General features: G+C 40.3%; 2 protein-coding genes across 4 annotated transcripts in view; one reads left to right on the forward strand and one right to left on the reverse strand.

Annotated features, from left to right (window-relative positions):
* Positions 1-297: 297 nt before the first annotated feature.
* spcs3 (signal peptidase complex subunit 3) lies at positions 298-12,311 on the reverse strand. The gene is made up of 5 exons (XM_067584530.1): positions 12,040-12,311; positions 8,439-8,514; positions 4,682-4,756; positions 2,502-2,617; positions 298-872 (listed from the first exon to the last, which is right to left on the reverse strand). Exons 1-5 carry the CDS (start codon positions 12,180-12,182, stop codon positions 740-742), a joined length of 543 nt encoding a protein of 180 aa, XP_067440631.1. The 5' UTR covers positions 12,183-12,311; the 3' UTR covers positions 298-739.
* A 7,388-nt stretch (positions 12,312-19,699) lies between these two features.
* Positions 19,700-22,521, forward strand: part of LOC137179679 (ankyrin repeat and SOCS box protein 5-like) — a 37,979-nt gene continuing 35,157 nt past the window's right edge. For 2 of the 3 annotated variants that reach the window (XM_067584536.1, XM_067584537.1), the window contains exon 1: positions 19,701-19,913. In XM_067584536.1, coding sequence (XP_067440637.1) covers positions 19,793-19,913 — 121 coding nt within the window. In that variant the 5' untranslated portion in view covers positions 19,701-19,792. Of the gene's footprint in view, positions 19,914-22,521 lie in introns of all 3 variants that reach the window. The other variant, XM_067584534.1, reaches the window with a different exon arrangement.

The following is a 22,521-nucleotide window of genomic DNA, read 5'->3' on the forward strand; positions in this document are numbered from 1 at the left end:
CCCTTAGAGGGAAGGGTCACTTCATATCAATACAAAGTTGTTCTGAGTCACCACCTTTATCCTATGATGACACATTTCTATCCTGATGGAGTGGTCTCTTCCGGCATGACAATGCCCCAATTATGTTGCTGTATTTCCAAGATATCCAGGTGCAGCTCACAGAAACTATTGTAATTAATTAGCATCTTTGATAGCTAAATAACATTGGATTGACTCTATCAGCTCTTAAATTAGCCGTTGTTGTAGCACACAGATTCAGTCATAGTTTAAGCCAGTAATTTCAAAGTGAACACTTAATATTAATATGAAATCTTTATTCATTAATGATAAAATGATTCATAAACACAATCAATATGAGCACAGATTATGGATGTGTCACATTTTCCAATCTCAATACTGATGATGTTCAAAAGCCTCTTTGTTTTGTTCTCATCAAATGAACACCAACAATGTTTGCATGTAAGGGGGGGTGAGACAAAATGCGTTTTTTGTGATTTGGTTGAAGTAACTCTTCATCTGTCATCAGTGTACATTATATTGGTTTATTTAAAACTCATACAGAGAAACAAAGTTTTCCAATCTCAACTTTTATTACAAACCAAAAATTAATTTACATCTATGAAAAAAGACCAGTGTAAAGTGTGAGTGAGCCATCAGTTTGTGCCTGTGCTTGTCTTGCTTCCATTGGTCTGTGTGTACAGTATGTGTTGAAACTGGCTGGATGTGTGTCTGACTGTGTCTAATAGCTCTTGGTGGTCTCGTATGTCTCAGGGAAAGGAAGGCTGACGTGTCCACTTCCAGCCACTAGAGGCAGGATTCCAGCGTTGGGAACAACATTCCATGACAGTGTCAGAGTGATGTTTTTATTGGCCCTGGAGATGACACAGACATGACAGTCAGGACAGTTGCATACAGCTAATTACTTAGATGTAACATTCAACTCATGCTGACAAGGACCTCAGATTTGATAATTATATTCACTATTCAAAAATGGGATTTTTTGTCACAAGGGAAAAGCCTCTGAAGCAGCATTTGGGGCGTCAGACTCTTACTCAGACCCTTCCATAATGTTTAGGTATTTGATCCTTCAGGTGAAGTAAGTGTTGTCTTAAGGCAACATTATTATTACATTATTGCGGCAAAACAGCTTGTGCACATGCCTCCTCCATTATTGTGTAGGTAATGTCTTGTCTCACATGCAAAATACAATTCAAGGAAGAAAATACATTCCAGGTCATTTCAGGTCTTATTTTGAAACTAACTCTCAGATTAACTCTGACTCCAGAGCCATTCAAACCATCGCAGTAACCACCGTAAAAAAAATATAAGGTGACCCCCCCCCCCTTTGCAATACCTGTTTTTAGAAAAATACTTTCTGAATATAACTTTCATCATAGCCTGTTTGTATTTGGATTATCATCAGTGATGGTATTTGGCAGCTTGACATAATTCTGTTTCTGCAGCAAAGACATCGGAAGACGCTTTGGACTCATTTTCACTCGTCATTAATTTATTTCCTCCATGGCAGAAAAACACGTTGCACAAGCCTTCTGAAACTCCTGCAGGTTAAACTCGACTAACAAAACACTTTTAGGGCTGACTGACTACACACTCACTATAAACAGACTTTAAGACACTTGCTAGCCTAGCAACATCAAGGCTAGAAACAACCCATAACACAACACTCCATGTAGGAGCTGGTTGTACACCGGTACTTTATCCATTCGAAAGGAATATCTGATTTTGTGAACAGGTAATTGTCTAGACCCCGAATATGAGACTACCCCACTTTTTAAGATGCATTTCCAGGAAAAAAACCTGTCTTAAAATTATGAGCGCCACTGCTAAAATTTCACACGATCATTAATATCAACGAGCTACCAATGATTTTCACTCACACATTTTGCGAGCACACCCTGCGTTATTGTTGAATTGTTTTGAGTCATCCTACCTCTCTTCATTCTTCAAAGGACATCTATGTGAAGAGTAGCGTAGCTCCGTTAAGGAAGAGGGCAGTGCGTAATATGTGTGAACATAGTGTAGAGCGAGCGAGCAGCAGAAAAATGATGGTGATGTGAGCAGAGCGGAGGAAAAGGTCAGCAGTAAGTTAGCGGTCAGTCTGACAGTAAATGTACTGTAAAGGCTGCAGTGTGTCAGTTAATAAATGCTGCAGCTCCTCATGACAAAGAAAACACTCATCTATCGAAGGGGGTTAGCCCCGAAGTTATCAACAATGCCTTAGCCTAACCTGACCAGGCTTACCTTTAAGGTGGACCAGCAATTCTCATTTTAGTGTCAATCTCAGCCTCTCTTTAACAGAGAACGGAGAAATGTCTGACTGATGAGTGTCTTGAGTTTTTCATAAGCCTCTATTGTCTAAATGTCTTTCTTTATTCCAGTGTTGTCATTAAGAGGTCAACTTTGCAGCAGGAATATTTGCCGGCTTTCAGCAGACACATTGTTCTTCATGTCAAGCCTGTGTGTGTGTATTTGTGTCTAACCTGAGTCCATTTCCATCATCAAAGAAGAAGTATTTGGACTTCATGTCTCTGAGGTTCAGTTTGGTGTTTTCACCTCGAAGGACAATCTTATCCCACAGCACTACCTGGTTCAGAGACTGACACACACACACGCGCACACACAAACACACAAACACACACACACACATTATATTAATTTCATTTGATGACTTCATCTATCAGGTATTGTGCCCCTGATCTACAGAGAAACTGTGAATGAGACAGTTCATTTAATGTATTTTTTCCCTGGCCAAATGTTCACAGAAAATAATATTTCTCACAAACTTAACATACAGTGTATTGTTTTACTTTAACGTATTGCATACATGAAGGAAAAATCAAAATACACATGAGACCATTTTAAAACAGTTAACCAATCCAAGAAATGCTCTGTGGATCACATTACAGTTAAAAGTCATTTCTGAGGCAGAAGTGGTATTTTGTCTTCCTTTGAAGAAACGCTAGCCCTTGGTTTTTAAATACTAATATGAATCCGTGTAACAGAAAACCTGTGTTTTCAGGTCTCTAAATTATGTTTCTTTATGAAATATTGCATTTGTCTATACATTGTGATTCTGGATTAGAGATGTACCGATATGGAATTTCAGGGCCGATAACCAATAATTATCTGTTTGTTGTGGCCAATACAGATAATGTAATTAGGCTATTACAAATTCAGAAAGCATTTGTAATATAAGTGTATAAGGATGACAATAAATATATATTTTTAGAATGACAAGTCTATTCTTCTAATACAGCACAAATGTTTACAGTACTCACCATCCTCAAAATTAAAAAATACATTTTGACAACCATAATTTATCTTTTAAATATGTAGACTAATTAACAACAGACATATCTCTTTTTCAGATACTTAGCTAATGAGATTTAATTAGTATTCCCTTTGAGCTAATTTGTAACAGTTCGCTAGAAGTATATCAAGCTCGGTATGGCTGTAAAATACACCGGCTGTGGATAAGAGGGGACAGTGAGTTGACTGCTGGGAGGGCCATTGCAGATGTTGCATTTCTTCATGTTTATGTTCTGCTTGTTGTTTGATAAGTTATCTTCCTTACTGGTGGATTGAGCTCTGATCTTGTTACGCCAGCGAACATTCACTGTTGACTAAAGTAAAGTATAACCTGAAGTCTGTTTCATTCTCTCTGCTTTCTCTCCAGAAACGGGTTTTGAGTAGCACCCTTAGTCCACAGCCAAGGCATAATTATCGGACATAATTATCAGCTGAAATTTCATTATCGGAAAAATAACAATTGAATTTTCTTCTCATCAGCCAACATTTTATCGGCCACTAATATATCCCTATTCTGGATATATCCAAAGACAGGTGGACAAAAACTGACCACACTTCCTGATAAAAAGCCAATAAAATGCCTGTATATTTGTTAGGGCTGGGTGATAAAAAAAAATCAAAGCTTGATTTTTTTCAAACTTGAGGTCAATTCACGATTTTAATCAATTTTTGTTTGCCTGCAACATAGAAGGCTTGAAACAGTTTTTTAAGACAGTTGAGCAAGAACAATAAAAGACCTGCACCACCTGCAGGGCTATAAAATACAGGTTATCCCCACAGCTATTGCCTGTCAGTACTAGATGCTTCAACTAAATAGATCACATCCAGTTTAATAATCAGTTTCAGCACAGATAGAGCAGAAAGGTCAGCTCACTAATAATCTGCTGCTGTTTGTGTTCCTTTACAAGACATCAGCCTGATGTCTTCAGACTGCTGCTAGCTAGTGTCAGCTACCCAGCAGATAGAGACAAACTGTACAAAACAGAATCTGAAAACTGTTCAGTTGACTCCCAGCATTTCAACTCTGGTAACCAGAGAGGAAACCGAGAGCAAAGATCAGTGTGCAAAGTCATTGTCAGTCGATCTTTCTCGTAGATGTGGCCGTTAAATTCACTCTGAGTTCTCCACCTGACAGTCATGACAGTCATGTAAACTGCAGCAGATGAACATGTAGTATAATCACGTTACGTTACTTTTGGACTAAAAATGACCTTTTTGTGCATATTGTAATAACTCAATTTTACAATTTAGACACATCGTGCAAAAACAAAAATATAGATACCAACCAGCCCTAATATCAGTCTAACCTTAGTGTGCAAGTGGGTGTGTGTGTTTGCTGAATACGGCTTACATTGCTCTTTGTGGCGTACTCAGCAGATAGATAGAGAAACAGCTGTTTAACATTCCAGTCAAAAATTGGTTGCAAATGTAAGAAAAGTTAAGGAACAATGAGAGTACAGACATTACCCTGCAGGTAGTCATCACACAAGGACCATGCCACTACAACAGGACATAAATTGTATAACTCTTATTATACAACACAAAGATGGGCCTATTTCTTAGGACCTTCAGTGGAAAGTAAAAAGTAAATACAATAAAAACTGCTCACAATGGAGGCAGAAAGCTCAGAAACATACGGTGGATTAAGAAAGTATTAGACCCCTTCACTTTTTGCACATTTTGTGTTGTAAATTTAATTCTAAATGGATAAAATTGCCATTGTTGTCCATCAACACTCCATAACCCATAATGTTTTTATGTTAAACATTTTCAGTCTGTCCCTCTTGTAGATGTGACCATTAAATTCACTGCGAAATAGCCAGAGACAGCTTGCCACCTGGAGTCACAAAAGTCCTGTAAACTGCAGCAGGTGCTTTTGTAGTGTAATTTATCACATCAGTTTACGGGTCTGTCATGACTTAAAGCAGCTAATGAAGCAGCTATTGTCTGTTACTTCTTGAATAAAAATTACCTTTTGTGCATACCTTAACAACTTGAATTTTCTAAATCTAGACATTTAACATTACAAAAATTCAAATTAATCGAATTAATACGATATATAGTGCAGAGCCCAACTTCTTCCTCATGCTCTCACAGTTAAATGCTGTTTGGCAAACTCCAAGCAGGCTGTCATGTCCCTCTTACTCAAGAGTGGCTTCTATCTGGCCACTCTGCCATAAAGGTCTGATTGATGGAATTCTGCTGTGATAGTCATCCTTCCAGCAGGTTCTTCCATCTCTGCAGAGGACTTCTGAAAACCCGGTAAAGGGTGACCGTTGGGTTCTTGGTCACCTCCCTGTACAAGGCCCTTCTTGCCTGGTTATTCAGTTAGGCTGGACAGCCAACTCTAAGAAGAGTCCTGGTGGCTCCAAACTTCTTCCATTTTTGAGGCCACTGTGCTCCTAGTAACACTCAAAGCTCTAGAAATTGTTTCATATCCTTGCCCTGATTTATGCCTCACTACAATTATATCGCAGGTGTGTGGGGGTGTGGGGGTGTTTGTGCTCTAGAATGTAACCATTGTGAAACAATCAGAAAATAAAGTTTTATTAAACTGATTCAATGGCCTTCTCGCTACTTAATTCACTGTCTAGCTGGCTTGACCACAGCTGCTCTCGCTCACACTCTCTCTCTCTCTCTTTTTCTCTTGTCTTTTTTAAAATGAGTCGGGAAGCCGTCAGCAAATCTCTCTAATATTTTCACATAACCCTGTAAATAATCAGAAAGTTTGAGGGTTCAGAAACAAGACAAGTAATGTTAAATGTAAAATGAAGAAGAAATACTTTTCTTCTTCCCTAGTTCTAGGTTAGCAATCAAATTTAAGCAAATTTGTGGCATTGACAAACTTAACTTTGTACAAAAGGTCAGATTTCCTTGACTTGCACGCCTTCAATTGAAGCATGCGGTCAGATGACACTCAGGTGGATTTGATCTACTCATCAGAGGCTCATTCAAGTAACTTAACTTGCAGCCCATGTTCACCTGTTTATAAATATGGCTTTAAAATATAAATACAGATAAATATATAAATAAATATGGTTCCTTCTAAACTTTTTCTTTATCAACTTCTACTTTTATTTATATGGCATATTCAATTATTTTCATTTATTGAAGCGTCACAGTTAAGGAAGGCTGTGTTGAGTTAAATTGCCTATTCTTTGTTGTTTTTACATAAACATAACATAATATAAATTTACCATAAATGTACTTTGGCCACTAAATTTTAGGGGCTTAGTGACCCGTGGAGCCAGTGCTTAAAAAATTAGCATCTATCCCTGAAGTCTCCTGTTATTTAGTCATTTAAAAGCTTTTAATTTGAAGCAATAAAGCAGGAAATGTTGAGTTTGCATCAGCAGTAACTGAACACAACTCTGCTCTGGCTGGATCCCTAGCAGGCTTCCGGAAAGCTGGCCAATCAGAACAGAGTGGGCTCATCGGGAGGGGGGGCTATAAAAAGACAGGAGCTGAGACTGCCTGTTAAGAGACAGAGACTGAAATGAGGGGCTGGATAAAGGACCAGTGTAAGATAAATAGGTTGAGTCATGGGTTTTATGAACTGTGAATTATGCAAAGCTACTCTAGTGGAGTCCAGAAATAAAAATATAGAGCTGAAAATGAGCATTATAGGTCCCTTTTAGTTACAGCTCGATGCTATTAGCGGTAAATGGAAAAATATTGTATGTTTTTGTAATTTGGTTAAACTGGCCCTTTAAAACAATACAAATTGCTAACACTACTTACTGCTGAACATGACAATATGGCAGTAAGCAGACTCAGGATTAGAACCTGGCAAACCAGTGCTTTACTTGTAGGGGTGCACAATTCAGAAAATCTCACGATTCAATTTGATTCAAATTCTTGGGATCACGATTCAATTCACAATTGATTTGCGATTCAAAATCTATTCGAGTCTTGATTCATAATCAGTTCTCAATTCATTCATAGATTTGATTCTAGATTGATGTTTTGAGTTACTCTTTCCATTTGACTGTGGTAGACACTTTTATAGGTCTCAATGAAAAAAAAAAATCACACTAAATCAAATGTAAACATTTACAATATCAACCCTGAGTAAGATTTATTTTCTTTTAGTCCACTCAGTCGATAGGAAACCAAGGCAGCCCTGAGACAAAGGGTAAAATGAATACTTCACACAAAAATAAAAATGATTACGAAGATAAACTGCTAAGTGCAAAACTACAAATAATAACTTAAATTCATACTTCAAATAACAGCGAGAAAGTTGAACCAGAATCAACTTTTGGAGCAACACAACCTGTAACACTGTACAACCCTGCCATGATGGAAGACAAAAACTTAACTAGGAAGAGGGGAGGACATTTCTCTTCGTTTAATAACGTTAAAAGTAAAGTTAGGCTTTGCTGACGGCTTCCCGACTCATTTTAAAAAAGACGAGAGAGAGAGAGAGAGAGAGAGAGAGAGAGAGAGAGAGAGAGAGAGAGAGAGAGAGAGAGAGAGAGAGAGAGAGAGAGAGAGAGAGAGAAGCAGTGCTCCTACAAGCTAGAGAGTGGATGAGGAAAACGTTATTTTCTGATTGTTTCACAGTGGTTACAAATAAATATGCCCACAACAGCAGAACCCTGCAGAGGTGCACTGCAACACCTGATAATCTTGCCTTCATTGCCAATGAGGCAGGTTGTATTTGTTTTTCTGTGAAGTACTCCATCACTTGCGGTCTCTCCATGACACACAATTCACTTCCTTCTTGCCCCCCGAGTTGGGTCCGGGCAGAAACCACCGTGGCGTCATTGCGCCATCTATGCGATTTAGCGAGCTAACTCATGTCAGGAAAACAACGTCATGGCAAGACTGAAAAATGTAAATCGATTCTTGGAATTTCTGAATCGATTCTGAATCTGCAAAGATAGAATCGCGATTCTTATGTGAATCCTTTTTTTTGTGCACCCCTATGTACTTCATCCCTAAAAACTAGACATGAAGATATACAGTACAACTTTTTGAAACGGACAGATTACACTGGCTGCTGGCAGAAGGTAAAAGTGGGATTTCAACAAAGAAAAACATTGTTCCTACATGTACAGGGCACTACAGTGCATCAATGTTTGAGAAGCAGTACTGTAAAGGATATCAGCTGAGAGGTCAAAGGTGATAAAACCCAGATCACTGCGCTCTCTGGGTCCTGTGAAGTCATCGACATTCTTCCTGTTGAACAGAGAGGAGAGAAATAAACGGAGGAAGACAGACAACATGTACATCTCAAGTCTCTGATATATCCTCACTATAACCAAATCGAAGTTCGAAGTTGTTCTGGTCCACCATTTTGAAGGCCATCGACACTGCAAATTCCTGAGCATCAAGTTTGATATGAGTTACATAATTTCCATTTTCCCTGAAACACCTAATAATTTTTTTTTTTTTTAAATTTTCAGTGTTCAAAAGACTCTATTCACTTTCTGGGTTATTAAATAATGAATTCATAATCAGAATATCAATAAATACAGACTCAAATAATAAATAAATAATATGAATGCATTCTGTTTGTAGAAATGGTTCATATGCCTCTGAGCAGGACACAATACACAGAATAAATACAGAATGCAGGTTTTTATTCATGTGCAGGTGTTTGTCAAACAGCTGATCAAACTGATTTGATACATCAAAACATCCCTGCAGTTTCATATCAGAGTGGAGACAGATTACAGATTAAATTTAAGTGTATCACTCCCAAGTTTTATGTTTTATTTGTTTTCTGATTCATCATCTAGTTAAAAAAAATCTGTTAATTGTCGGTCTGATCAACAAAAGAACCATAAACAACTTTCTTCATTTATTAGAGAGATGTTTCTTTTCATGATGCTATTTCCCCCATTAAACTGTTTCTTGCTGAAAGACTATTCCTGACTTTAATTTTATCCATAATAACAGTTAAACACATATATATATATTTTACATTATATTTTACATCATTTATCGTCATTTCCATTCAGTCACATGTGAGGCTGAAAATTCCTGAGCGTGAATCCAGTGTTCAAAAGACATCCTGATCATAGAGAGGAGGACAGGTGCCTGCTGACCTCCGCAGGGCGGGATCTCTTACACTGGACTTAATTTATTTCTTTTTTTTTTTCATGCTAATCTGTAATTGGCCATGACACGTAAAATGACGCTCCAAGGGAGGCTGTCCTCCCTTACCAATCAACAACCAGAGTGCAATATTGACAAGTTGGTCCAATGATAGTTTCCAGATTTCATCTTCAATTCTCTCCACTGTAAGGCAGAGTAGCAGCAGTAGATAGCTCCTTGTGTTAGCCAATGCAACAACTGGCTTGTTGTAGCAGCCTGAAGGACTCTTTATACATCCATGGAAGAACTGTTAAGGACTGTTGTTAAGCTAATGGGAGAAATTATCTGGACTGCCGAGGAGGCTGGAGAGAGAAGCAACCGGAGAAACAACCACGAGAGTTAGCTTGTTTGCCATTGTTGCTAATGATATCAGACTGGTTAAGCAGCAGCCATAAAGTTCTGTTATATAGAACTGTTATATGCTATATATATATATTCTGCTACATATAACATACAAGATGACCAACAGTCACAAATGGACGTTATGACATGAATACTTCATCTCCATGATAGAAAGAAGAAGACGTCAGCTAACGTGAGTCAGATACAGCGTCTTTCTCTCTGTCTCTTTGGTCGCTAATTTCATCTCTGATGGGTAAATGTCTCTGTAGCTGTTGTGTGAATTTATCTCTGTAACAAGAATGCAGCAGATATATATATATATAATGTATTGTGGGTAACGTTAGTTTGCTTGTTGAAGTTACAGTGAGATGTCTGGACTCACTCATTCATTCGTTTTTAATTAATTGGTTGTTCAGTCACCTGTTGTATGATTAGTGAATGAGTGCAGGAGGTCTGGCTGCTTGCTTCTGACAGTTTCTTTAGTTTGTTTTTAAGCTGAGCCGTATATTGGTAATTGGTAATAAGCTTAAAGTAACTAGAATGACAAGTGTTAACTAGTGGTGTAACTGATTGTAGTTGATCCGTGATCCGTATGGATCGCCCCCCACGGTTCGGCAGGCATATGAACTGCGGATTAATTGCAAAATTTAATGTCTCATTTAAAACAAAGTAAACAAACTGCTGTAAGTACAAGTCATGGGCAGACAGAGTGTCGCTAACTTTAACAGGGATTTTGAAGAGCAACAATCAAACCAGCATCTAACAGTCCGATGTGACATTTGAGTTATGTTTACCTGCTGTTTGATGTGCTGCAGCTGAGCAGCATATTAGTTATCTAGCTGCTAACTGATGTTAGCGGTGAATGTTGGTTATCATCAGGTTTTGATGATGTGGACAGAGGCTGTTTCATTCACTGTTTAAAAGAGGAAGGTTTCATGCCTCATATTGCAATCACTGAGCATTGAATATTTTATATATTTTATTTTATTTTATTTAAACATTGGACATCTTAAACGTTGTTTTTATTTAAGAGTTCCTTGCTGTTTCTGGCTGTAAATGTGTTACAGAATAAATGGAAAACAAAGTTTTATTTGTCTCCCCCCTTTTTTTCTCTGATCCTAATAATGATCTGATCCGTGACTCAAATCTGTGATACGATCCGAACCGTGAGTTTTGTGTTCATGTTAACACCCCTAGTGTTAACATGTTAGCTTTGTAGACTGTATTTTGTATATCATACATATAGATAAGAGTGTGTAGGTCATGTATTTGATACATGCATTAATACTTTCTGATGTGAACCTACACTTTTAGATCTGTGAATGTTTTTAGTGTCCAGTCTTTCTAGTATTCAGCACTGATCTGAACCTGTATCACATTATAAGCTTTGTGCTACTTTATATATTTCTGTATACTAAGAAAATACATAGGAAACACATGTAAATCATGTGATATGTTGTCTGTTTTTGATGAGAACATAAATTTGTTGTCACAATAGAACAATACTATAAATTTGAATTTCACTTTGTTAGTAAAATGACACATTTGAACCACTCCATGGCTAAAATGAGCACTTCTTTGTTTAGAGACGATATGTATATGCCAAATGTCTTTAAAGAAGCAGCCTTTTCAAGCAAATTGTTTTTTTGGCATATAAAATTGCCCCCCACCCCTCCGATTTCATCAGGTGGGACAATGATATAGTTTGATGCGATTTGTTGTAAGATTCCATGTTGGTTTTCCTCCTGTCCTCCCCAATTTTTTGAGTCACCAGCCGCTACTGATTTATATACATGTAGTTTATTTGATAACATGAATTACCTTGTAATTTTGAAGCTACCTGTATATAACCTGTTATATTTTATTTTACTTTTTTATTGATTACTGTTGAGATTACGTGAATGGTCTGTTGTCAAAACCATACTTGAGAAAATTACTAAATTTGCTTTGCAAAATAATGCATTTGTTACAAAAAGAGAGTATTTAATTTTGCTGAGTATAATTCTCTGCTACAAAAAGCATTTCATTGAACCAAATCAGCCAAACCTCAAATGCCTTACTGTATTTTTATACACGGTTATCACCTAAGCACTAACGTTTCTCTCATCTCATCTTTGATCTGCTCATTTGCATTATTGCCTAAACATTCAAGCATTAGTAATGATACGTAACTAAAATACAGTACTCACAGATACATATTCTACTTGTAAAGTATTTAATGTTGACAGCTGTTATAAATAATGCTTGAAAAATAAATCTTACAGCATGACTTTAGAGACGTGGATGTCCACAGGAACTCTTCTGTCTTTGAACGCTGTTGTGATGAAACAGCCGAAAGTTAAGGCCGCCATGACGCTCAGAGAGAAGGCGAACAAAGAGTTAGCTCTCGACAGAACCGTATTCATCTTTAAATAGCAGTTACCAGACCAGTAATAACAATAATACTAGTAAATCAATAAGACGTATATCGCACACGATGTGCGCGATAGCTAGCTCTAGTCAATGTACAAAAAGGAAACGTCAAGTTTTGTTAACGAAGACGTACTTCCTGTAAGGCGTTTCAAAATATAATCAATGTGTGTGCGAGATAGTTGGGTAAAAAGGAGGAAGTTGAATTATATAAAGACACACTATTTTAAATGTGACTTTTAGTCGAATACATTAAGAAAAACCAAGTGAGGGTCAATATCTCTGCAACTAATGTCGGCTATATGATTGACAAAAACGTTCTGAAGCACCTACTTTAGACAGGCAGCTCGAAAGAGTCTGCTGCCATGACAAAATAAATTTAACTCGAAGCAGATATGGCAGTTCCTACTCGTCTGCGTAGGCTAAGTGGATTTGCTTCCGTTTTGTGTCAACGTTAACTTGACGCAGCAGAAAATAGGAAATACGTTCAAATGCGAGCGCTGAGTAAGCGGAAGAAGTAAAGGTTTTTTTCAATAACTTTATTCCTAACAAAGAATGCTATGTACAGGAAATTGCACACACACACATTATAATATATAATGTATGGATTACAAAGTTCACACACACACACACACACACACACACATATATATATAGAGAGAGAGAGAGTCAGAGCTCGAGTCCATACCTTCTTCATTCACCTGTGAATGTTGATATCGCTCAGATATTAACATTTTATGTGAACTCTATATATATGTATGTGTGTGTGTGTGTGTGTGTGTGTGTGTGTGTGTGTGTGTATATATGTGTATGTATCTGTATACACACACACATATATGTACACACACACACACACATATATATATATATATAGAGAGAGAGAGAGAGAGAGAGAGAGAGAGAGAGAGAGAGAGAGAGAGAGAGACAGAGACAGAGAGAGAGAGAGAGAGTGTGTATATATACAGAATTTAAAAATTCCCCCTTTGCACCTGGGGTCCTGTCTGGTGTGGTAGATCCCCGCTTCTATTGATCTTGTACTAAGTGCCTGTTTTTGTACTGCCATGATAAGTGCTTCTGTGCTGTCCTTCAGTCCAGCCTTTTCCAACTACTGGTAGGATTTCTTGATATCAGCCACTTCTTCTATCTGTTGGTGGTACATGCCTTGTAGGGGCTTGTCCCACCATGATGGCTCCTCCTCCTCCTCTGCATCATCGGGTTTCTGCTGCCTGAGGTATTCACTTAGCAGTTCATCTTTGGGGGCCATCTTCCTGATGTATTCCTGGATCTTGGTTGTGTCGTCCTGGACAATGGCTCTGACACTCACCAGTCCTCGGCCTCCCTCGTTCTGCTTAGTGTACAGTCTCAGGGTGCTGGACTTGGGATGAATCCCTCCATGCATTGTGAGGAGCTTCCTTGTCTTGATATCAGTGGCCTCTATCTCCTCCTTTGGCCAGCTTATTATACCAGCGGGGTATCTGATGACTGGTAGGGCATACGTGTTGATGGCTTGTATCTTGTTCTTCCCATTCAACCGACTTTTGAGGACCTGCCTTACTCTGTGTAGGTATTTGGCTGTGGCTGACTTCATTGCGGCCTCCTCATGGTTCCCATTTGCCTGCGGGATCCCAAGGTATTTGTAGCTGTCCTGAACATCTGCAATGCTGCCTTCTGGTAGTTCAACCCCCTTGGTTCTGATCATCTTCCCTCTCTTCGATACCATCCGACCACACTTATCTAGTCCGAATGACATCCCAATGTCGTTGCTGTAGATCCTGGCGATGTGGATCAGTGAGTCGATGTCTTGCTCATTCCTGGCATACAGCTTGATGTCATCCATGTAGAGGAGGTGACTGATGGTTTTCCACTTTGGAACTGGTATCTGTAGCCACTCTTTGAGATGATCTGGCTGAGGGGGTTCAGGCCTATGCAGAACAGCAGTGGGAATAGTGCATCACCTTCGTATATGCTGCACTTGATGGTAACTTGTGCAATTGGCTTTGAGTTGGCCTCCAGAGTTGTTTTCCACAGCCCCATTGAGTTCTTGATGAGCAATGTCTGGGCAGAGTTCTAACAAATCTAGGTACACAAGGTATTAACCAACACAGTCTTTTTGCTGGTTACACGACAACAAAAGAAGGAAAGGCAAAAAGAATTAAAGCTGCAAGCAGCATTGGTTGGGACCTTGCACTCTGGCCCTTTTACTTTTAAAGTCTTTTCTTGCTTCTCCATTGATTTTATAATGAGTGTGTATTTCGGAATGTTTCACAGCACTGAGGGAGTGCCATCACCAGGAGCAGTTGGAGAGGAGGATTTTAGAGTATGCTTCTTGTGAAATCTTCTCAAAAATCCCATGACTTTGGCCAAATCTTACATTAAAAATCATATTTTAGTAGGAAATTTCATGGCGAATCCATTGATTCAGGTTTGAAAGTGGTCAGACTTATAGTTTAGACGTCAGAAGCCTCTGTTTGACACAAAGTTTATGCCTCCCCATTGTTTTATATTGTAAGGGTGATGTGGCACTGCAACTTTGGGGGCTTATAAAATCCAAACCATTTGAGTTATTACAAAGTTTTTAACAACTTTTTTTCAGCATAGTGTCATAAGTCATCTATTAAAGTTTGAAGCCAATACCATTAACGCCCTCAGATAGTGTTTGTTCAAGGGCCAAAATTGGGGCAAAGTCTTATTTTGAAAGGCTAATTGAGGACTTCCTGTTGGCTTTAGGTCAGGGGTGTCAGTGTATGATTTGTAGGTCTTGATGAGACAAGTAATTGAGCTTTGGTTTGATGTCTCTACGACATTCCTACAGGCCATGGCAGCCATTTTAGTTACATAGGTGGCGCTAGAGAGCACATTTTGGTCAAATTTAGGTCTGAAGTAGCGCAATAATAAAGAAAGAAAGAAAAAAACAAAAAAACAAAAACAAACAAACACACGATAAACAATAGGGTCCTTGCCCTCAGGCGAGGACTATGTTTTACAGTAGTCCTCTGCCTTTTGGGCTCAGTCCCTTAAAAAGAAAGTTGGTTAGGTTAATAGGCTCACTCCTGAAAGAAGTTGGAGTTAGCCAATAGACTGGCTCAGACTGGTGTGCAAAGTGTGGCTGTGGAGGTTGCATCACAGTGGTAGTAGCCGATCTAAGGATTTAGTCTAACTTACCTACTCACCTATGTTACACCTGAGCTCACATTTCTGACACAGTATCTAAAGCATGCAAAGGTTATAGGGAAAGCAAACTACAAATTGACAGTGGTTATGGTGACGAATGGAGTGGTAGTAAGTATTAGTGCATGCTGAGGTTGTGGGTACAGTACACTACGCTTAACTGGAGGGGACACTACCACAGTGAGTCCACCCCCTTCAATGTGGAGGTTGCTCCACCCATTCAGGGAGTAGAAATGGCTGAAAGAGCTCGGTCAGGGGGTGGGTTTGGTCATCACCCTTGTGGTTTTGTTTCCCACCCCGCCGGCAAGGTGGTCAGCGTCTGCGAGGTTCTGCTCTGCTGTCCATCTTGACGTGAGGCATCTTGTTGCCTTCCAGCGCTAGGTTGGCATCTCCTGAGGTGTGGATCCACAGAACTCTGATGTCATCTTCCTGCCCTCTAGCAGGGTGCATGAGGTGAGGTAGGTCACCCAGGTAGCGTTTGATTCCCTGGAGATAGTCATTGATGTCTGAATCTTGACTATTAGAGTTGAAGCATTCGACATCGCTTGCGAGGGACTTGAGATGTCGAGTGCGCAAGTCATGGCGTCGATGTGGCAGTGGACTGTCTGAAACATCAGAGACTCCAGGGTTGCTCAGTTCACCATAGCGATGAGGACGACTTCTTCCTCTTCATGGTGGGGATGGAATCCTGTCCAGGGGCACAGGCTCGGTGATGTGTACAGCTCGCTGGTCAAGGGGGGCCCGAAGGCACCCATGCCACTCTCATCTTGGGAGTGATCATCCCCCCTTCAATCTGGACATGAGGGCATGTGGCTGAGGATTGAGGGGGGTGCACCATCGGAGTGTGGGGCACCTGCGTCTGCTGAGTGGGCTGATGGAGGTGCTTGGCAGTCTTCTGGACTGATGAGGTTGAAGACTGCACCACCAGGGGTCACTAGGCTACTAGCTTGCATCTCCTGGTGGACTGGGGTCATCTGCTCCTTTACCTGGAGGGCTTCTTGGGGCAGGCCTCAGCTGGTTGCTACAGGAGGAGGGTCAAGTCTTCAAGGTCAGGAACGTCACTTGGTTCCTGGGTGGCAATGTTGGCAGCAGTGCTCATCTGACCGGTCTGGCCTACTTCGCGCCTGTCCTCTGCTCTTGTCTGAAAAGACCTGATCTGCGTGCGCAGAGTTCTGTTGGCATCTTACAACCAGAGTATCTCAGTATCTGAGCATAGGCGTTCATGACGCAGTCTGCGATTCTCCTCCAGTACAGCCTGGTAGCTGTGCTGCAGCTGGCTCAACTGCTCTTGGCGCTCTGCGGCTAGCAGCTGGGCTCTGTGCTGATGGAAGAGAAACATCTCACCTAATAGGTCCGGGATGGTGCTCTTGGGCTTCCTGGCCGGGCTGTAGGCGTAGTCAACCAGCTCTTGTAATGCTTTTATCTCATTCGCTAACGCTGTAGAGGTTGAGGTTCTCCTGTTCTTCTATGGAGAGGTGGAGGAGGGCAGTGACGACATCCTGCATGTCTTGGTCATCTGGCCTCTGAGGAGCTTCGGTTCCGGCCACGTGGGGTGACTCATTTTACTTGTAGTAAATGCACAGTACATAGTGACTCTAACAATTGTTGTGATACAAACTGCTAATGCTGCACAAATGCACAGGTGAGAGGCAGAGGCACAGGTGTGGCTTACACGGTTGATTACTCAAACTGCAACCTATCTTGTCCTGACAGGACAAGATAGGTTGCAGTTTGTGTGTATGCTAATTACTCTACGATACAACCTATCCTATTAGGATGTTAATGAGGTGGCTTCAGCACCTCTGGTAAGTAATAGCTGGTTACTGTATTAGGCCATATTCAGACCAAATCAGGTGGTGCGGCGAAAACGCCAGACCTCCCATTCAGTTGAATGGGGGTAGTGCACCGCAGCCGTGGCAGGAACGTTGAGCCAGAGTCAACCTTTGAAGAAACGAAACCTGACGTCACTGCAGCTGAACACTGCGGTGGCCAATCACAGCCAGAGATCAAACTGATCAGAGCAGTAAACTCTGCCATGAGGGAGTAAAAAGACGTTACTAGGATGAGGGGAGGACATTTCTCTTCATTTGATAACATGAAAAGTAAAGTTAGACTTAACTGTCAGCTTCCCGACTCATTTTATAAAAGACTAGAGAAAAAGAGAGAGAACTGAGAGCACCAGCAAGAGAGAGAGAGAGAGAGAGCAGCAATGGTCAAGTGAGCTAGAGGGGGAATGACGAGAGGGAGCGCTGGTAGCGAGAAAGCCGGTGAATCAGATCAATAACCCTAACATTGTAAAATATAAATTAATTGTATAAATAAATTTTAGAGTTTAAACTGTTTCTCAATAAGTTTTACATATTGATAGCTGACTTCTACATATTTGTAGATGTGATGTGCGCCATGAGTAGTTGCCATCTCCTCAAAATGACGCTGGAGTGAGCAAGGACGTCCCGTTTGGTGAATTAAATTCCTCCGTCTTTGTGTCTCTTCCTCGCATCTTTCTCTCATATCCTCGCTGGGAGGAGCTAAGACACAAGGAAGAGATGCAAGTGAGGGAAGCGAGGAGACATGTTAGTTTAATGAAAAGCACCCAGGGAGCAGGACAGGGCTAACAAGGATAATGCAGGGCAGGTGTGGAGAGAAAAGCGGAACAGAGACACAGGAGGAAAACCCAGAGCAGCAGAAAACCAAGAAAACAGAAAACACAATCCTAATCAAAGAAACACCTGTCAGACTCTGGATAAGAACTGCTAAATGCCATGAATGTAAATACATACTGTCTATATATACTATATAGCAGCAACTGCTTAAATTGTACGGCTGTGGTGTGTGTGTGTGTGTGTGGTGGGTGGTAATACCTAATACTTACCAAGCCTTACTGAAAAAGAGGCTGTTTAAAGTTAGACACATAAAGGAGTGATAATGGTGATTTGGTGTTTATATCAGATATGGTCATGTAAGTGTGGTGCTCCTCAGGTAGCCTACAATAAGGCAGCTCCTCCCACTGCACACAGTAGCACTCAGGAGCTGAAATTATTAGATGATAAATTGATTAGTCGATTGATAGAAAATTGGCAATAATTTTGATAACTGGTTAATTGTGTAAGTTGTTTTTTAAATGCAACAATGCCAAAGATTTACCAGTACCAAATTCTCAAATGTTCATATTTGGTAATTTTCCCAGTTGTCAATGATGGTAAACTCAAAGTCTTTGGGTTTTTGACTGTTGGTCAGACAAAACAAGTCATCTGAATATGTTAACTTTTTAAGTATTTTCTGCCATTTTATATACACTGAACAATCAATTGATTATTAAAGAAAGTAATTATCAGACCTTGATAATGAAAATGATTGTTGGTTGCAGCCTTGTACTCCTATGACGGAATAATTGTGCTGAGTTTTGAGTGTGCAGTCTGATGAAACAAAACTTGACAACAAATGAGCTCAATATACTGTAAAGTAAAACTATTGTCTGCAAACAAGATTTTGACAGAGTCCCTCTTCAAGTCCCTGTCATATATATAGTGTTTATTCGTCTTCCAGATAAAATTAAAATCGAATTTCTTTATGGATTTCATAGCCTTATTGGGGATAGTCAGTGAGTAGGCAGTGTAGATACATCTAGCCAGAGACTCAATTTTGGTTAGGTAGATTCTACCAAATATAGTTTGATCTCTTTGCATCCATATATCTAGTTGATCTGCTCTATTTATACAATCGTTAAATTTTTCCATGTATTTAGTCTTTCATTTTAATTGCTGTTTTTTGTCATGTGAATTCTCCGATTTTTACACATCATTTAATTTGAATATTGAATGCTACAGTGTCCCCAGATAAGAGGGTCCACCTGTCCTTACACTATCTTGTATGCGCCAGTTTCATCCCAATGAATAGGTGCCATTTTTGAGTCTGGTATCCAGTTCCTAAAATACATTCATGGCTTTGCGGAGGTGGTTATTCAGCCTTATACATTATTAGGGGAATCACTGATGTAAAAAAATGTTGATGAATGAATACACTACCTTCAAACAGCCATGACACAAAATTGGCACTGGTAATTTCAGAACAAATTGTTGTGATGAGGAGATCTAGTGGAATCTGATCAGAAGTTAGATTTGATGTGATTCAGAGTTAAATCTGCCCAAGCAATCACATAGGCTACAGTTTAAAAGATGCTTCAGTACGCCACAACATACAAGCACACAAACAGATGTGACTTAAGGGACGAAAATAGGCGCTCTTTCGTCCACACATGGACGGGCATGTGAGATGGTCATGTGCGTTGAACACGTCAACAACAAAGCCGTTCAGCCAATCAGTGTCTCAATCTCCTTCTGCCCGCCCTGCTCACCCTTTCCCGTCAGACTGGCTCGTACTCAGCTGGTGCAGTCCGTGCTGTTTAAGTGGTAAGCGAGTGAGATCCAGCCGTGGGAACATGACAGAGGCTCCGTCTGTAGCTGCGGAGGTGTCCCGGAAAAGAGGCGCCGAGCCCGGCCCGCTAACCGCACATGCCACGGAAAGGAAAAAGGCCTGCTGGGGCATTCTGACCAGCCAAGGTACTGTCATGGATAAAGGCCCTGGCTGTTTATTCGCATTGGCGGAGAGCAATTAAGTAGGCTACAGTAACGTGTACTTGCTGTAAGTAGCTACAATTTTGAAATACTTTTACTTTACTTGAGTATTTCCATTTTATGTAACTTTATACTTCTACTCCACTAAATTCAGTGGGAAATATTGTTCTTTCTACTCCACTACATTTATTTTACTTTTCAGATTAAGATTTTACACAATATTACAAGCTTTTGAAATAAAACGCTTTGTTAAAGATAAAAACAGTGGTTTACAACATTTTTGGCTTTTGGATTTTGAAGTAAGACTACTTAAGTAGGATTTTAAGAGGGATTTTTCATGCTGCTTACTTTTACTTGTAATGGAGTATTTTTACATTGCTGTATTGTTACTTTCACTTAAGTAAAGGATCTGAATACTTCTTCCACCACAGGAGATAAATATACTTAAGCCTAGATAGGCTACAGTAATACAAGCACCCTTTAAAAAAAGAGAGCGTCAACAGGCTGTACTTAAAGTTACCACTTTAGAAAATATGGGATAAACAGCTTGCACTAGTGTAAGTGATAAAGTTAGAGTAGTGTAATTCACAGTAGGTCTCAGAAATAAAAACAAGAGAGAACAACAGAGCCCTGTTAATTTGTGCTGTTGATCTTTCCATTACACATACTGTATATGTATGTGAATTAGTATGTAATTGGAAACTAGTAATATTTTTGACTATTTAAAAAATCTTGCACATCAATGGATTCATTTTCAATTAATCCATAGAGCCTATATCATCACATAATGAAACAAACTGAATCAGATCAATGTCCCATTCCCCAGTGTTCTGAAACTGGGGACTTCATGCATATGTTCTGGTTCTAAACACATATTGATGACCTCTGGATAAATATTATCAGTATCCTACAACCTGTCTGCTTAGGACAGGCGAAGTGTTTTAGCTGCATCAACAGCAGTACAGCAAACAATTCTTAGGAGCAGATAAGACCCTTCAATATCTCTGCTTAAAATTTAGCTACTGCTTTTTAATCATATGTGTAATGGAAAGATCAACATCAAAAATTAACTGGGCAGAAATTAAGGTGACTGATAATTGGACTAATGTGGTGAAAAACATACAGATACTATTATCTTTTTTTTTTTTTTTTAAAAAAAAGGGTGCTTGTATGACTATTGCATCCATCACTGCTGTAGAGACTTACAGCTCACATGTCCTGACCATGTGTAAATTATTGATGAACAGCAAGACTTGAACTGGCAGAGAGAAAAGGTGTGGGGGTGGGACACAGTCAGAGAGTTCAGTGGGTGTGAGAAAAGACTGAAAGTAGGGGACAGAGGAAAGCTTGGCTGTTTGTTATTTAAATGGTAAATGTACTTGTATAGCGCCTTTCTAGTCTTCCGACCACTCAAAGCGCTTTTTACACTACGAATCACATTCACACGCTGAATGGTACAGGGGCTACCATGCAAGGTCCCAACCTGCCCATCAGTGGAAATCTAATCATTCATACACATCCACACACTGATGGCACAGCCAGCAGGAGCAATTTGGGGTTAAGTGTCTTGCCCAAGGACACATCGACATGTGGACTGGATGAGCCGGCAATCGAACCGCCGATCTTCCGATTAGTGGACGACCCGCTCTACCTCCTGAGCCACAGCCGCCCCGCTGAGACTGCAACATTATGCTAATACATATGACAATACCGTGAAACAATAGGAATTTGTCTACCATCTGAGATTGAATATATCCGTGGTTATATGTCTGGTTGTTTTAGTCCATTGTGAACAATCAAATCAAAGAGCAGGACAGGTGTGTTGGAAATGTCTTCTGAGGCACTGCTGTGGTGAGGGTTTAGGGCACCGACCATAAATTGCAACGTTCCTTGTTCCAGTCCATCTGGGGACCTTTGTGTGTTGCACTGGTAGCTGGGAAACCTGAGGCTGAGGCTTGGGTTAGTAGCTGGGATCCTGGGGCTGAGGCTTGGTCTGGAAGCTTGGAACCAGGAGGTGAGGCAAGCTGGGGCAAGGGGAGCAGGTCCAGAGTGGAATCTGTGGATGCTGGGTAGAGCGGGGGTCCAGGGCAGGGAAGCAGGTCTGACGAGATGGGGGACAGGAGTCAGGGATCGGAGACAGAGCAGATGGGACTGCAGGGAACAGGAGACAGGCACATGAGCTAGAGCAGACAAGACTGCAGGGAAAAGGGGACAGGGATGGGAGCCAGAGCAGACAGGACTACAGGGAACAAGAGAAGCAGCATGAGAACATGATACAGGCAACACATAAAACCCTCAGGATAAATATAGGGAACAGATGGCTTATAATATATAATGGCTTAATGGCAATGCGTAGACTGACTGGTGCAGAGGCTACAATCTGGCAGGGCTGAGTATAAATAGAGGTCTTGATTATGGAACGGATTGCAGCTTGTGGGTCTCAGGTCTGACTCCAGCACACCTGTCTCCAGTCACACAATCATACACACAGGAAGAGAGAGGGAGAGAGCAACTGGGGAAGTGGCAACAGGTAGGGTGACACAGGACTGAGACAGGAATCATGACACCCTTATTATGGTCAGGATATGTATTG

This window comes from Thunnus thynnus, chromosome 3 (genome assembly GCF_963924715.1).
Source record: "Thunnus thynnus chromosome 3, fThuThy2.1, whole genome shotgun sequence".
Lineage (NCBI taxonomy): Eukaryota > Metazoa > Chordata > Actinopteri > Scombriformes > Scombridae > Thunnus > Thunnus thynnus.